The sequence below is a fragment of the Watersipora subatra genome, chromosome 3 (genome assembly GCF_963576615.1).
Source record: "Watersipora subatra chromosome 3, tzWatSuba1.1, whole genome shotgun sequence".
NCBI classification, from domain to species: domain Eukaryota; kingdom Metazoa; phylum Bryozoa; class Gymnolaemata; order Cheilostomatida; family Watersiporidae; genus Watersipora; species Watersipora subatra.
This window is the reverse complement of record NC_088710.1, coordinates 1508755-1526842: the sequence shown is the minus strand read 5'-3', so window position 1 is coordinate 1526842 and position 18088 is coordinate 1508755. Positions and strand designations below refer to the sequence as shown.

Here is an 18088-nt window from a genome sequence, read left to right as displayed (position 1 = left end):
CTCCCAGTTTGGCCGGGACCCTCCAGTTTTATAAGTCAGTCTCCCTTTTGCACAAAATCTCCCGTTTTCCCCCAGCTTTCTTAATAAAAAGTAGTGGTTTAATTTTTTTACTTGTTGTTTTCCCTTGTTGTTTACTAGTTGTGAGCCCTCATCGTCATACAAAGTTAGCAACAATGAAACAGATCGCTACTAAACCGTATGTTTGCCATAAAACCTGGGCTATTTAGCTTTAGCAACATTGATGTCTAACGATTTGCTCGACAGTTTTTCACCAATAAACAAAGATTATACATGGAGTTGTGACGTATCCTTGGCAAACGATCATGACCTCACAGTGATAGTAGAGTACCTAAACATTGAATAAAATCGTGGAAGGGCCTCCTATGTAGGTCCCAATGAAGAAATAACCTTCACAAAGAAATCTAGGCTTCAGATTTAACTACTACATTTACCGTCAATCTCACGCTTTTTTCTCAACTACTTGGCAAGTATGTCAGACACCGACCCCGTACAGTATGACGAACAAAAGCCTCAGAACCTGCACAACTTCCCGTAGACTAACAGAGAAATCTATACAGGGAACAACTGCAATGACTCTGCATCTTTGAACTGTAAAGACTCATAGATGAGCAGAAATGAGAGGGGAAAACCATTGTTCATATAAGGTGTAACTTTTTTAGACATTTTGTAACCTATTGTCATTATTATTATTGGTTTAGGATTTCTGTTGGTCGTGTATTGAAAGTGTTGAACTTGCAGGTATAAATACAGATTATTTACTGGTAAATAATGGCATAGCTAAAAGTTTAGCACCTTCACTACTGTCTGAACCAGTATTAATCAATATAATTCACACAACTTATGGAAAACCGCGCAAACTAAACATAGTAAAAACTAGAATAAGATGAAAAAGCAAATCCAACACTGTTGTATGTGCAGATGCAGAAAAATTGTGTATAACATAAGTTATCCAAAACACAGATGAAACCTGTTTAATGAACAGATAGTTCTTGGGTAAAATATGTTAGAAATTAACCTTGAAGTAAGAAATTAACATTAAAAGAGCAATAATAAATGTACTATTTATGAAAAACTGAGCGTGTAACCAAAAATATTGTTCACAAAACACAGTATATTTAAAAATGACAAAAGCAAAAATGGAATAGACTCGTATATTTAAAGGAAAAACTTAAACCACAACGGAATTGAAAATAAAATTTAGACAAAAACTTATTTACTTGACCAAATTTCTTGAACTCCGCAGCTACCCCTAAAAAGTCCTGGTAGGAATCGCGGCTAATCTCATGCTGAAATGTCAGCTTTGTTAAAAGAACTAGAAATCGACAGTATTTTGTTCGGCTACGATTACTGCTTCAAAATCAGCTCCGTAAGCAGTTAACTTACTGAAGAACTCGTGTCTGTCTAGCTTAATAGGACGGTTTAAATAATTATATCAATACAGTACTTAATAAACAAAGCACAAACCTCAACAAGATATATTTTTATTACGTATTGAATTCGAACAGTTTCATTCTCTTTTCTGAAACGGAATTCCGGTCATTGCTATTGAGTTCTATTACTTGTTTAGCCGTGGTCACAAAGACGTTGGCAAGTACAAGTATGTGGTTTGCAATCTTGGATCGCAAAATGCCTCGATAAAACGAAACTAGTGACGCACCTTGGATAGTGAGTATCCCACAAAACAACCGCTTCTTCATAGAAATAATTAGTTTTTTTTAGGATCTAAGGCGCTAAACTTTGTCGAGTCGTGGGAATTCCCCCAACTAGTTCAGAGCTATCATTTCGTTGGAAAACATGATTGTCAGAAGAGCTTAGGAGCACAACTCTCAATTTCTACGCTTTTAAGAAAGTGGCTCTTTTATATACCGGTATACGTACGTAGTCTTAAATGAATAGACATGTATGAACTCTTATTTATATTATCGTTAACTGTTGTCAAATTTCTCTGTTAATTTATTGTTGTAGTTATATAGGAAACCAACATATTGATAAACATATTGATAAGGATGGTACAATATCTCCTAATATGAAAATGGACCTGTTGGAATTCAATATAGGGGGTCCTCCCATGTTTTGTGACGATTCTGACGACCCGACGACAGGGATATTTAAAAAGTGACAGACGAGACGACCATTTACCAATGTAGGTGACGAGGATTGCGTAAATAGGATTACTAAAGGTACGGCTGCACGTAACGAATTTTTCGTTGGTTCGGAGTTCTGGCCGAAATCACGAAAAACGCAGAATTAATCGGTCAAAATTCACAGCTCAAAATTATTTGAGCTGTGCATGCCCACCGAGTTCGTCGACGAAACGCTTTTAACGGATTAAACAAATTATTAGCGAGCACGATTCTAACAGCTTTAGCAATTAGTATAGTCCAAGACATGTACCGTGACACACAATAAAAATACGGAAGCATTTCAACATAGAACACACGATGTAACTGTCTAAGTCGCGCTATTATTAGTTAGCAAACACGACTTTAGCAAATTCTAAGATAAACGTAGTCTGAAAACATAATGGGACACACAAGAAAATTATTATAGAAAGTTATCATAGTAAATACGATGCAACTGACTTGTTTGCGCTAGAGATGTCGACATTCTCTACCACAAAACTTTTGCTGCTAAAAAGGAAATATAATTAAAAAATAAACAAATTGTAGCTATAGCGTCTAAACAATAAATACATTCAATAACGCAATTTAAGCAATTGCATCGTGTGTACTATGTTGATTTGCACTTATACTTTTACTATTGTGTGTCATTATACGTCTCTTTGACTATAATAATTGCAAAAGCTGCTGAGATCGTGCTCGTTAGCACGATTCTAGCAGCGCAGAATAATTCTGTGTGTTTCAATCATTTTGTGATTTTGGTTAGAACCAACGGAAATTTTGTTACGTGTTGCCGTACCGTTACTAACTTATTATTTGTTCATAAATCACCACGGTCACCCGAAACTTCACTAGTTTTGGTGAAATTTATTAACAATAGCTTTCGGCATAGATGACGCTTCAACCGCCTATTGTTAAACCGGAAACAGTCATGTTTTGTAACGAAATACCCGGGAATTTTGATAGGGAGATATTGTGAAAAAATGTCGGCATGCTTCTTCTCTTCATTGGAAGAGGCCAACAGCTTTATAAGAAAAGAGGAGCTACGAACAAACGTTCAATGGTCGACGTACAAAACAGAGAAGAAGTTTTCGGAGACTATAACATTTGTTGGTATGTAGGTCGTTAATATTAATTTTTAAGATGATGCAAACCCTTGCGGCCTGGGGGATTGTATATCATTGCTTAGAAATGAGTTAGAAACTCTAGACAACTAAATGTCATACACTGCCCCTACACAGCCCATGACATCATAGTCGGTGAAGCTAATATAAATTTCTGTCTTCCGTGGCTTGTGGTTGAGATGTTTCTAATACTATTATATTTAGGTTGTCTGGCCTTAGTACAGCCCCTAACAGCCAAATATTTACTATCAAATATCTAAATAAAACTAAAAACCAAAACTATACAGTTCTCCTTTTTTGTCGCCGTCGTTCATCTGATTATTCTGATTATGTATTAACCAATCAGCGATTATAATACAAAACCAAAACGACGTCGATTATTTATAAACTTAGAAGTTAAAATGTAAAAACATTTGTTTGGCTAGTTTGGCCGGTGCCTCTTGCATGCTCTGACACATCTGACACCTCTTAACCTGATCCTCTATAGCCTGATCTAGATGTGGCCACCAGAAATGAAGTTTCACTAGTGCTTTCATTTTCACAATACCTTGGTGTTCCTCATGCAACTCCTCAATCATTGCTTCTCTAAGTTTGGCGGCAATGATTACCGTGCTGTCCCAAAGAAGGCAGTCATTCTCAACTGAGATCTCTATCTTTTTGTGGAAGTAATTTTCTATTTCTTTCTGTACCTGGTTTGGCCATCCTGCCTTCAATAAATGTAATATATTGCCTAATATTACATCAGACCTGATATGGTGAGCCACCTGTTTGGCTGTGACTGGTAATGTCGCCACAGAATTTATGTTCAGGAATCAAAGAATACGATTTACTTCCCACCTTTGATAGGAATATGGCTTTGCACTTGGATGCAAGGTAAGACCGATGGTTGTTGAATGACAGGTTAGCTCAGTATAATTATATTGTCTTGTTTATTCTTATTTTTATATTTTAGATCAGCATACTATTTCTAACAAGAGAATTTTCTACAGTGCTGATGGTGTTCCGTATTCTGTTATCGGTGTTCATCTCCGAGATTGTCGTCACGGAGTGCAGAAAAATAAATCAGCCGCTCATTCAAATGTGAGTTGACAATGTTTATTCTACATTCTTGCTCTGGGGCACTGTAATCCATACCCGATCAAGCCAAGGGTGTAGGCATGTTCTTAGAAGATGAATTCAATCAAACTAATCTGCTTACTGTTCTGGATTCAGCTCGTCTAAATGGTGTTCTTATATTTCTTAGGCAAACGTCAAGACAGACTCAGATGTTGGTGGCTCAAATAGCCAAGTAAGTTAAAAAAATTTATGGTAATATAGATTTGAGTTCAATTAAGTTTATCAATCAAGGAAAGTTTTTTGTAGAATGGAGTTTGTGAGTATCTCTTTTCTTATTGCTTAGGCATTATCTGACCATGTCGGACTTACTGACAAGAAAAAACGTCGGATTGTCCAAGCTTCAATCAAAATGGGATGCCCAGCACAACTGATCATCAAAAGACTTTTCATATATCCAATGTTCAAGGTAAGGACATTTCGTAGCTACCATAATAACCTCCAGCAGTTTTTTCACTCGGAGTCACTCAAACTCACCAACCCAAATGGATAACCTACCATCCATCTATGTTTTATGCATTTGTACCAGATATCCTGTGACTCTAACAGGAGGAACAAACACTGTAATTATGCTGATTTTGTAAAACCAATAACGAATATATTGTATGATCATGTATGTGTTTAATTTTCTAATCATCTACTCTAGGTCGACCCTAATGCTTCCAAGAGTTATAAAACTGCCAACAGTAACAAGTTAAAGAGTCTAAAAGGACAAATCCCTTGTGAGATAAGTTACTTGTGTCTGATCCCCGATATCTCTAAACATCAAAACCACACTATGGGTGAGGTATGTGACCGTGAGTAATCAAGAGCTTTTTTATTCCTTTCCCTCCCCGTTCCTCCGTAGGGAAGGAAAGGAAAGGAGGGAAAGGAATAAAAAAGCTCTGATTGCTCTTGTATATAACCCTGTGAGAACCTAAATAATAATTAAGGTGATAATGGCAGTCCATGTACCTATGTATACTTCCATATACATATACTTACTTTCATATACACCAAGACAAACATTTTTGGAGACTTCAAGCTTAAAAAAAGACCATGATGTATCAATGAATATTATTGACTGTAAAAAGATTGTATATTATAGTAGTTTTGAAATTGCTCTATTGATAGGCTGCTGGATTCACGATGACCGCTGATCCTAGACTTAGAAACAGGGTTAAGGAACTGGTTTTGGATGGAATTTACAATCTGCCTGAAGTTCGCCGCAACCTTCGCCAGTTTTCTATAGCTATCTATGTAAGTAAAATATTTGTTCAATTCGATTGAGCCACTTTGTATCATTTGTATTTATCTGATCCTTCATTTTGCTCGCTGTGAACTCAAAATACAGTATTACATAATTTACCACATTCAATTGTTATTTTGCAGCTTTCAGAAACTTCAGATAAGTATTGACTGTGTGACTCTTCTTACATTGTGTGGTTATCATAACATCTGTAGTTTTCTCTCCTAATTTTCCTAACAAACTATGATTTAGGCATGCTAACATACTGTAAATAAAGGTGTGGTGCTTTCTGTTTTGTGCTATCAATTTCATAATCACCCAATCAGTCGGAAACTCACAACATGTAGAACTGTCATCTATTACATCAGGCAGCATCATGGTCCAACATATTCTATGATGTCTTGTTAGCATGTAGTTTATATTTCTAGAAAGAAGCTGGGAATGAACTTCCACCTTTAACAAACAGAGCCATGTTTCCCATAGATCAGGATATATCCAACATGATACAGTCAGCATTGAGGGATATAATGTAGGTGTTTTTTATTAGTCCCACGACCATTAGGACCATGGGAGCTTTATGATAAATGTTTTAGAGTAATTAGATGTAATTATTGATAGAGCTTACTGCTAACGCATTCAACCATAACTGTCACGAACAACTTTTATCGTACTTACTAGGTAAATCAGACACGCTGATTCCGATTTTGTACTCAAAATAAAAATTAGTCCACTAACTTTCAGAGTAATGAAGGCTTTTTCACAGCGTTTTAGTATCAGTCTCGAAAACAGCACGATCGGCATAACAAGCTCCGCCCATAAATACATGATGTAACCTAGCTTTTTAGGAACAGAAGTTACGTAGGGATGTTTAGATCGATTTAGAATAATAGAGATGGGTGTTTTAAAATCCATTAATATCTAAATTCAGCCTTAAAAATAATATCAGCCTTTTCTGAAAAGTAGATGAGCTATTTAGCATTGCATATTTAAAAAATTGCGATAACAACGCTAGCTTGTGATAAAACCGCGCTTTTTGAGCTAATTTTTCTTGGCGTTCAGCCCATTTAAACGTCATGTAACAAGCTACGAGCAATTTTAAATAGTTTATATACCTTTCATAAAAAACTGAAATTATTTTACAGCCTAGATTTAGATAATAATGGATTTTAAGACACCCATCTCTATTATTCTAGATCAGACTAAACATTCCTAACTTTCGTTCCTGAAAAAGCTAGGTTTCGTCACATATTTATGGGCGGAGCTTGTAATGCCGATTGTGTTGTTTTTGAAACGGATATTGAAACGCTTTAAAAAGCCTAAATGACTTTGAAGGTTAGTGGACTAATCTTTATTTTGAGTACAAAATCGGAATCAGCGTGTCTGATTTACCTAGCAAATACGATAAAAGTTGTTCGTGACAGTTATGGTTTAATGTATGTATTACAGGTACAGTGAAGATGATCAGCTCAATCTAGAAGAATTGATCAAACGGTGGCCAGGGGATAACAAGTTTGAGTTTAGAAAGAGCAGCGTTAATGAAAATAAGCTTTTGTTTGTCCATCAGAATAATGAACAGAGACGTTTGTTAGAGTTATATGGCGGTGAGCTTACATGTCTTGATGCTACCTACAAGACAACACAATATGCTCTACCTCTCTTCTTTGTTGTGGTAAAGACCAACTCAAGTTATCAGGTAATGGAATATGAAGAACTAAACGACTTTTGTATGACCCAACTGTTATGAGTTAACCATATAACCCTAGCTTCTTAGTCATAAACGGACAAATTTTTGGGTCCTTCCTTTTTTGTGACGATTTAGCAAGGATTGTTTTAGAGAAGTGTATACAATATATGATGTATGGCAGAATGGTGTTGGAAGGGTGGGGATACTCCATGTAGAAATATCAATGATAGCTCTTCAGTTTTTATATACTCAGGTGGTTGCCACTTTCCTCATTCAAGAAGAGAACTCAACTGATATAGCTGAGGCATTAAGGTTGCTATGCCAATGGTGTCCTGCCTGGAATCCAAAAGCATTTATGACAGATTTCTGCCCTGCTGAATCTAAGGCAATCAGATCGGTCTTCCCAGGTATATTGACCATTGATTATATCGTGACGTCTCTGCATTATTTGTTGTATTTGTGTGATCATATTGTTTAGTCATGGCTTCTGATACTTTTGAATGGTTTTGAGTGTGCATCATCAATATCACATTTTGATTTTGAAGAAGAAAAGTTTGATAATTCTGTAAAACATTTTATTGTTTCAGATACTGAGTTATTGATCTGTGACTTTCACAGAGAGCAAGACTGGCATAGGTTCATTGTGAAAAATGCCAATGGCATCCCAAAACAGGAGCAGAAACCAATCAAGACATTGCTTAACAGAGTAGCTCGATCGAGATCTGTGCAAGACTTCCTTATTAATAAACAGGCGATGCTGAACAGCCAACTTTTCATTAAGCGGCCCATTCTTTTGAACTACATAACAAGCACATGGCTGCCAGAAGAAACTGTTAAAGTATGTTTGGTTTATCAAGACTTCTTGATAAACTATATATCTGAGATTTACTGGGTGCTCAATTATCTGCCCTACGCTTACAATATTCAATTAATAATCAGTCACTGGTGAACATTCTGATGATGAAATCATAGGCAGGTTGTGTACAGCATAATAGCACTAGTCCTAGACTTTAAATGGAGGAGTTGCTGGCCCCATTAGTGCACTATAATAAAAGCATGTCTAATTTTTTTTGTATTTTCAGAGGTGGGTTGCTTGCTTTAGGGCAGACAGGCTCCTGGTGCATGTGAATACAAATAATGGCGTTGAAGGAATCAATCATAGGTTCAAATCAGGATTTATACAGAGGAAGAGCACCATGTCACTGTCGTTGCTTTTGAAAACAGTGGTAGAAAGATTTATACCTGATTTGTTAATAAGGTAATCATCACTTTACTCATAGGTGAAATACTCACCAAATCATATGTTTAAATTTCTTCTTGTTCCGATCTATATTGATTTAGTGTCTCATCATTTCCCCATTTTGTTTTTAGGTACAGCAGAGACAACATAATGGCAACATCTGCTGTGAAGATGTACAACCAAAGTATTTCTAAGTATCTCCAAGATAGAACACGACAGATGGTCCTTCACTGCATGGATCGACTAAATTCAGCAAAACAATCAACTCCATCCGATGTAATCATGTTAGACTCTGTTTATAAGTATCAAGTGAAAGGGTTGTCAGAGCCAATGTATGAAGTCAACTTCAATGTGCCTAGTTGTAGTTGCATGGATTGGGAGCAGAACATTTACCCATGTAAACACATTTTCATGGTCATAGAGCACAGCAGTTTGGAGTTTGTAGATCTTCCAGATAAATACCTCAACTGCCCATGGATGAAACTTGACAGGCATGTCATCTCATCAGTGATGCCACTGCCAGACTACAATCACAGTGCAGAGACAGTACCATCAAGCTCTACTCATATGTCTGATGAACCATCTGATGACCCGCCTTCCACATTCACTTCAAGTTGTCAGCCCCTGGAGCTTGCTAGAGAAACGTTAAAGAGAATTACCAGTCTCACATACCTGGCTATTCCACCAAATGATCAACACCTTTTACACCAAGATCTTCTTGCAATGGAACATCGGCTGCTAGCCTTACTGCCCAAAAAAGAGGGTATCGCCTTGGCAGAGCCTAAAAAATCAGTTCGACGACTCCCAAGAACTGCTGCTCTACCAAAGAAGAAAAGGATGTGTACCAGAAGTTTCGTGATGAAACCTCCTGAGCCATCTGACCCAGCCCTTGATGATCAGACTTGCATTGTTGTTTCTGCTAATGTACCCGAAATGAAACAGAGTATCAAGTCCAATATCAATATATAGATTTTATTTCCAATTAGAAGCTGATGCTCAATATGAGGCAGTATGCGTATGATTATTGAAATCCTGTTTATTGGTATTATTGCCAGTGAGGGTGAGGCCAAAGATATAATTGGCCATAAACCACACAGTCGTTTCCCCAGTAGTTTACACTCATGTGATTCAGCACCAGTGCATCAAACAAAGCATGCGGCAATGTTTACGTTTACATTATTCAACGATATGATTGGCTTTCGGGTAACGGCCTGTGATTGGCTGCGGAAAGCTATTGTTAATAAATTTCACCACTAGTTTTGGTTTGAAGCATCTGGCCCAGCATTTACAGACTGCCAAATAATTAAAGCAATGAAATGCCACGACATTGACAGCAAATCCGTTTCTAAGTCTGTGACTGACAGTGATTATTAAAGGCAATCTCGGTCTATTTTCCGTACAAGAAATATAGCTCTAAAAACCTAAGACGGCTGTCACTCTTCGCGGAGTAATCAGCAACGCTCCCAAACATCACTAATATGTTTGTGAAGGTCGCTGGTTGAGCCATGCTTTTGGTTAGCAGAAGTTCAAACCTAGCGAGTTTCAGATTTTTAACGCAACCCAGTGCCACCAGTATAGATATTTGTATTAAAATAACGAATGTGAAGAAAGAGGTTGTTATGGTTACCAATTTGAAAAAGGTGACAGTGATTTTAAAAGTGACGACAGTGATTTTAAAAGTGACGACAGTGATTTTAAAAGTGACGACAGTGATTTTAAAAGTGACTATTCTGACGACAGCTTTGTGTGATAGGACCCCCAATATATACACAGTCTTTAACGACACCTGCCTCTGAGACAAATCAGAGTTCGCGGGCCAAAGAAAGAATGGCTTAACCAAAATTTGTTACGACTAGTTAATCTGAAAAATCAATACTACAAAAAGGTTTATCAGTCCATGGATATTGTGACCGAAAATCACATACTACATTATCATAAATTCAAAAACTATGTGCTCTATCAATTAAGGAAAGCTAAAAAAGACTATTATTCAAAAAAGGCCTCTGAAAGTGCAACTTCTTTCTACAAATGTCTGAAGCAACTGTTTGGAAGACAAAACTCTTCAGCGAAAATAAAAAGCTTGCTGATTAATGATCAATTGGCAGTGTCAGAGGAGGAAATCGCTGATGTTATGAATCATTTCTTTACTGATATTCCTACTAAACTTAATATAGAAAGTTTTAACCTTCCCATTGCCTCTTATACAGGTTGTAGTACTGGATCTTTTCATTTCACCCCAATCTCTTATGAAGAAATCGTTTCTCGCATAAACTTTCTAGATTCGTCTAAAAGTGGTGGTGTAAACCAAATCTCGGCATTTGTCTATAAGAGTATTGTAGATTTTATTGCTTTTCCATTGGCAATTATATTTAATGAGTCACTTAGTGGTATTTTTAGCACATAGTCTTAGTAGCATTGTATTATTGTATTGTTGCATTGAGTTGTATTGTAGCACTGTATTATTGTATTGAGTTGTATTGTAGCACTGTATTATTGTATTGAGTTGTATTGTAGCACTGTATTATTGTATTGAGTTGTATTGTAGCACTGTATTATTGTATTGAGTTGTATTGTAGCACTGTATTATTGTATTGAGTTGTATTGTAGCACTGTATTATTGTATTGAGTTGTATTGTAGCACTGTATTATTGTATTGTTTTAACAATTACGTTGACTGTATGATTCGTAACATCTTTTAGTATTGTACTTTTGTTTTGTTTTGTGAGGACAAAAAGTTATTTATTCTGTAAGAGTTTATATACTTGGTTTGCAATCCTCAATAAATATTCATGATAAGAATAATAAGCATATATATAAAAAATTGTATAGGTGTATATACAATACACGTATACATATACGTATACGTGTACACGAATTATATGAATAAGTTCAATCTCCAATTGTCCTAGAACTTTGAAGTGACGCTTTTTGGGAAAATTTGACGACCTCTACAGTTTTTTTATTGGTTTACTTCAAAATAAACTCATAGCAGATTCTGGATGAACTCTTTTGTCATCCCACGTTTTGGTGTACCACTTCAATTGCAGTGAGAGAGATAGTAGCTGCTGTTTCACTGAGTTTTTATTGTGACTTTTCTATTTAGACACCCCAAACTGTAGCTTGATTTCTCACTGAGTATGCTAACTAATTTGCACAAGCCCTTGATCTCATTTTCAAGCCACATCTCCTAAGATTGAATAGAAGTTTGATGCTTAGTTGACAGCGGCGCTGAGTTGACAATACTGATCTCCTCTAAAGTAATGGTTGCCTACCTGTAGATTAGGGCATTAGTTTCAATGGTTGGTTCTGTTTAGGTGGATTGCAGTGCTAAGTTAATATTGTTATGATAGGTGAATGTAAAAATATTATGTTATGCATAACTATTCCACATACAACATCAGTGTTGAAGTTGCTTTGTCATTTTATTCTATTTCGACTATGTTTAGTTTGTGCACTTTTGCTTTGCTTAGCTTGTAGGAACTAATTTGATTATTAGTGGTTAATATCGTATAAATTATAATTTTATATAATAAAACTACATTTTCTATAATGTTATATCTCCAAGAAGAGAGGAACTAGAATTGAACTTAAAGCTATCAAATATTATGAGAGGTATCTGTGCAACTGTGTCTAATTCTGGAACTAATTTTTTCATGAATTCTGATATTGCATTCCTTAAATGTTGTTGCGGTTGGCAGCAGACTCTAAGATTCTAGCTTTTTCTCCCAACGATTTGTCTTTATTTTTCTTGTGTTTTCTGGAGTTTGTTTCTTACTGTTTGCCATGGTACAACGTGACAGATACCGACTTCGTGCAATATTTCACTTTACAAGCAATTAGCTTAGCTTCACAACATCCTCTTTGAATCAATCTTGGTGTCTCTTGGATGATTTGTTCAGTACTTATATGCTGTGCCAAAAATGGCACTCATTAAAGTCTTCTATCGTTCTAGGATCTCTCCGACTACCTTCTTATATGAAGTGATATTTATTTTCTGCTATAAGCCTTTTCAATTTTGTTGTATTTTAGCTTTCCATTATTTAGCTTTACGTAGTTGAATGGGTCACTGATTTAAAACGAATAAAATTCATTTGGATTGATAACATGAACGTCATGCGATGCTGCTTTATGAATAAACCTCTGAAGGAGGGCTACACGGAGAGACTGTGATACATATGGCTAGAGATGTGTCCTGATATTGCTTCTGATTGGCTCACAACTTCTTGCACAGAGAATCAAATTAGTTAAAAAACATGTTGGGACTTTAAATAGTTAAAGTAGATAAAATCAGATGACAGATGACCCAATTGATCTCCCCAAATGAAGAATGTCTGCGTAAACGCAGCACAGAACAATTACATCACAACTTGTATAAGTTTACCTGTTGTTTAAGACAAGTACCTTAAACTTGACACCCTTCACTCAAGGTTAAACGATTTTACAAACAAGATCAACAATAAGCTCTCAGCTGCTACTGACCAGGAAAGCATGATATCATATGAAGAGCCAGCAAAGTCATACCTAAGAAAGTGCTAGAAGATATTAACCCACTGCAATCTGCCCAAACAGAATCAATCACTGAAACCGAATGTGTTAAACTACAGGTGGGCAACCATCATTTGAGAGAAGGTGGATATTAAGCCACTGTCAACCAAACATTAAACTTCCATTCTATCTTAGCAGACAAGGCTTGGAAATGAGATCAAGGGGTTGCTCAAGATAGTTCACAGACTCAGTGAAAGATCAAGCTACAGTTTGGAGTGTCTACATAGAAAAGCCACAATAACAACACTGTGAAACAGCATCTGATCTGTCTGTTTAATCAGATCTGTTAAACAGCTGTTAAAAACGCTCTCGATGCGATTGAAATGGTACAGTACACCACAGAGTGGGATAACAAAAGAGTTCATTAAGAATCTACCAAAAGTGCATTTCACATTTAAAAGTGAGCTGTAAAGGCCAATGCCAAATCATCCTAAAAAGCGTAACCTCAAAGATCTAAAAGGGCATCTGGCGAAAGGCGTTACTCATATAGTCTATATATAATATTTTGCTAAACTGGGTATAGTTATATTAAGTCATACCAAGTTAGTTATAAAAAGCTAACAGAGAGCAAATTGACAACAATAATATAGCTCGTACATAAAAGCTAACAGAGGGTAAACTGACAACAGTAATATAGCTCGTACATAAAAGCTAACAGAGAGTAAACTGACAACAGTAATATAGCTCGTACATAAAAACTAACAGAAGGTAAACTGACAACAGTAATATAGCTCGTACATAAAAGCTAACAGAAGGTAAACTGACAACAATAATATAGCTCGTACATAAAAACTAACAGAGGGCAAACTGACAACAATAATATAGCTCGTACATAAAAGCTAACAGAGGGCAAACTGACAACAATAATATAGCTCATATATAAAAGCTAACAGAGAGTAAACTGACAACAGTAATATAGCTCGTACATAAAAGCTAACAGAAGGTAAACTGACAACAGTAATATAGCTCGTACATAAAAGCTAACAGAGGGTAAACTGACAACAATAATATAGCTCGTACATAAAAACTAACAGAGAGCAAGCTGACAACAATAATATAGCTCGTACATAAAAGCTAACAGAGGGCAAACTGACAACAATAATATAGCTCGTATATAAAAGCTAACAGAGAGTAAACTGACAACAGTAATATAGCTCGTACATAAAAGCTAACAGAAGGTAAACTGACAACAGTAATATAGCTCGTACATAAAAGCTAACAGAAGGTAAACTGACAACAGTAATATAGCTCATACATAAAAACTAACAGAGGGTAAACTGACAACAGTAATATAGCTCGTACATAAAAACTAACAGAAGGTAAACTGACAACAGTAATATAGCTCGTACATAAAAGCTAACAGAAGGTAAACTGACAACAGTAATATAGCTCGTACATAAAAGCTAACAGAGGGTAAACTGACAACAGTAATATAGCTCGTACATAAAAGCTAACAGAAGGTAAACTGACAACAGTAATATAGCTCGTACATAAAAGCTAACAGAAGGTAAACTGACAACAGTAATATAGCTCGTACATAAAAGCTAACAGAGGGTAAACTGACAACAATAATATAGCTTGTACATAAAAACTAACAGAGAGCAAGCTGACAACAATAATATAGCTCGTACATAAAAGCTAACAGAGGGCAAACTGACAACAATAATATAGCTCATATATAAAAGCTAACAGAGAGTAAACTGACAACAGTAATATAGCTCGTACATAAAAGCTAACAGAAGGTAAACTGACAACAGTAATATAGCTCATACATAAAAGCTAACAGAAGGTAAACTGACAACAGTAATATAGCTCATACATAAAAACTAACAGAGGGCAAACTGACAACAGTAATATAGCTCGTACATAAAAACTAACAGAAGGTAAACTGACAACAGTAATATAGCTCGTACATAAAAGCTAACAGAAGGTAAACTGACAACAGTAATATAGCTCGTACATAAAAGCTAACAGAGGGTAAACTGACAACAGTAATATAGCTCGTACATAAAAGCTAACAGAAGGTAAACTGACAACAGTAATATAGCTCGTACATAAAAGCTAACAGAAGGTAAACTGACAACAGTAATATAGCTCGTACATAAAAGTTAACAGAGGGTAAACTGACAACAGTAATATAGCTTGTACATAAAAGCTAACAGAGGGTAAATTGACAACAATAATATAGCTCGTACATAAAAGCTAACAGAGGGTAAACTGACAACAGTAATATAGCTCTTATATAAAAGCTAACAGAAGGTAAACTGACAACAGTAATATAGCTCGTACATAAAAGCTCGTAAAATAGCAATAACAATAAAAGCTCTTACATGCCTATTCATTAAAAACTATTTATAAGTCACTTTGTCTAAAAGCTTGAAACCTAACAGTTGTGCTCGCACGCTCGTTTCATTGTAACTTTTAACCACGAAAGGACAACTCCAAATTATTTGTGGGAGTTTCCACATTAAGGCATAATTTAACGCCTGCGATCCTCAATAATCTAATTATTGTGATGAAGAAGCGATACGTTTTGTGGGATACTTACTATTCAAGGCGTCACCAGTTGCGTTTTATTGGGGCATTTCGCAACCCTACATTTACTCCGCTTACCCATCAATGTGTGGTGGATTTGCCACCACGTAAATAACGTTCTTTTTATAGGGAGTTGTGCCCTATTTTATTTTTATCTTTTTCCGAGTAGCTACGCCCTCGTGGGCTGGCCTTATGTTCCACTAATTTGCATATCTTATAGTATATAAAGGAAGGCATCAGCCTTATTATTTCATTCTGAAATACATGTTGTTCCATGAACCATCTCTCTCTTCAGTTTTTCTGATAAGGAGAATTACTTGATTTATCGCAAGTATCTCGGCATTTTGCCTCTAAGCGCTGCTCGGTATATCAGGACAAGTCGACCTGTCGACCTGTCGACCTCTACTGGCTGTCGACCCTGTCGACCTTGCTGTAGACTGTCGACCTGTCGACCAGGGGTCAACCCCTGTCTAGAGACGAGCAATTGCGTTGCCTATAGCGTAAGACGTCTCGTACGCCGCTGTGTGTTGGTGACGCAATCTAACGTAAGGTTGCCCGAGTTGGTGACTTGTTACCTGTAGCATAAGACATTCCATATGCCGCTGCGTGTTGGTAACTCGGCCCAACGCAGTGCTACCCGAGGTTAGTGATTTGTTGTAGTGTAAGACGTTTTGTACGCCTCTACGTATTGGTGGCTCAATCCAACACACTGGTGGCAGCGGTGGGATTAGACTGCTGTAAAAAGTACTTCTAAGACGACCCTTGTAACCATGCCAAGCAGCCGACGGACTGCTACCAGACATCTGGCTGAGGCAGAGCTACAACAGGTCGACCAGATTGGTCAGATGACAGAGGCTATTACCAGAGCCTTACAAATACCTAGGAGGGAGGCTAGCTTCAAGCCACCGAAATTCGATGGGAGTGAAGATGTGGAACTATTCATCTCCCAGTTCGAAGAGGTTGCAGAAGCTAATGAGTGGAATGAGAAGGCCACTCTCCTCCACCTGCGTGAGACATTGAAAGAGGGGGCCAGAGGTTGCAGTCGAGGAGATTCACCCGCCTCCATCTTCTCGGCCTTACGCACAAAGTACGGACTCTCCCCGAGAGAGGCCAAGAGTAGGCTCCACCTCAAGAGGGAGCCAAAGACTAGCCTCCAAGAGCACGCAACGGAAATGGAGCGTCTAGTGAAGATAGCATACGCTGACCTTCCGGACTCCTACCAAGCTAACATGGCCATGGATGCGTTCACCCTGACTCTAGGAAACACGTACCTCCAACGCCATCTTTTGGCAGTAAGAGCCCAGAGCTTAGAGGAAGCAGTGCAGGCAGGAAATGAGTTCCTGCAAATTCAGCCCACTCTTCCTCGGCCTGGTGCTCGACCCCTAGTAATGACAGTGGAGAATAAGGAGACTACCCCTGCTACAGTCGCCCCCATCCACTCGGATCCCCCATCAGCCACCCTGAATGACGTCCTACTGGCTATAAAAGGGCTAACAGATGGACTAAAAGAAGGAAACCGATTGGGGTGGCGAGGAGCGGAGCGAAAGGAACCTAACTGTTGGGGCTGCGGCCAGACAGGGCACGTACAGCGCCGGTGCCCTCAAGCTATCCAAAGACAACCACCTCAACCCACGAGGTCGGGAAACGGTTCCCATCCACAGCAGTAGGGGGAAGTGCTGACTGTGGATCTACTATACCAATGCAAGACCAGTGGCAACGGCCACGACGGACTAGGCGACACAGGCCCCCCCCCTGGTCGCCACCGGTCCCCTTGCATAACCAGTATCAGCCCTTACCTGAGTGTGCAGGTCTCCCACCCTCAGAAACCAAGGAAGAAACATACGTCTGGCCAAAGCCGTCTCGGCCTTCCAAAAAAGGCCCCCAGAGAATGAGCGAAGCTGGACAAACTCATGGAGATGAATTGTGGAAGCCACATAATAGCAGCTATTTCTTGCCAGGTCGCATCGGAGGGCAGCCCGTCCAGTTTCTCGTGGACACCGGATGCACGTCTAATCTGTTGGGACGGCATGCTTTTGAGCGCTTACCCAAGGATGTCAAGAGCCGATTAGAGGTTCGAGAAGACTATGGGCGGATGGCAGATGGTACACGGCTGCAATTTCACGGACTCATCACTCTCCCAGTCAGAGTCAGGAGTGTCCAAGTCACTGTATCTCTAGTGGTGTGTGCCCTGAAGGAGGATGCTATCCTGGGCATGCCATTCTTGGTCGACCACCACTGTGAGATAAATTTTCAGCAACCCACGTTGGCGTTAAATGGGCAGAAATTGACTTGCACTGACAGAGAGGGTCGACCCCTGACAAGTGGAATTCAGATAATGCAAGCCACAACGCTTCCCCCTCGAGCCGAGGTCTTAGTTGCTGGGCGTCTCACGTCTCCATCCTATCAGCCAGTAGGGCTGATCGAAGGAGTAAGAAGCAGTTATATGGTGGCCGCCAGCCTACATCAACCCGGTAAAAA

The 18088-nt window shown here is 38.1% G+C and overlaps 1 protein-coding gene across 1 annotated transcript; it reads left to right on the top strand.

Annotated features, from left to right (window-relative positions):
* The first annotated feature begins 3124 nt into the window (after positions 1 to 3124).
* LOC137389572 (uncharacterized) lies at positions 3125 to 9499 on the top strand. Its single transcript, XM_068075620.1, has 12 exons — positions 3125 to 3254; positions 4218 to 4345; positions 4509 to 4553; positions 4665 to 4787; positions 5025 to 5165; positions 5492 to 5617; positions 6035 to 6135; positions 7053 to 7299; positions 7544 to 7697; positions 7878 to 8128; positions 8373 to 8548; positions 8662 to 9499. The coding sequence occupies exons 1-12, from the start codon at positions 3125 to 3127 to the stop codon at positions 9497 to 9499; spliced, it is 2460 nt and encodes an 819-aa protein (XP_067931721.1).
* The last annotated feature ends 8589 nt before the right edge of the window (positions 9500 to 18088 follow it).

Bases quoted from the DNA above. Each gene is read 5' to 3' on its own strand.
- LOC137389572 (XM_068075620.1), top strand. From the start codon at position 3,125: ATGTCGGCATGCTTCTTCTCTTCATTGGAAGAGGCCAACAGCTTTATA. The intron at 5,166-5,491 runs GTATGTGACCGT...CTCTATTGATAG, and splicing joins AAAACCACACTATGGGTGAG to GCTGCTGGATTCACGATGAC. The intron at 5,618-6,034 runs GTAAGTAAAATA...TTATATTTCTAG, and splicing joins AGTTTTCTATAGCTATCTAT to AAAGAAGCTGGGAATGAACT.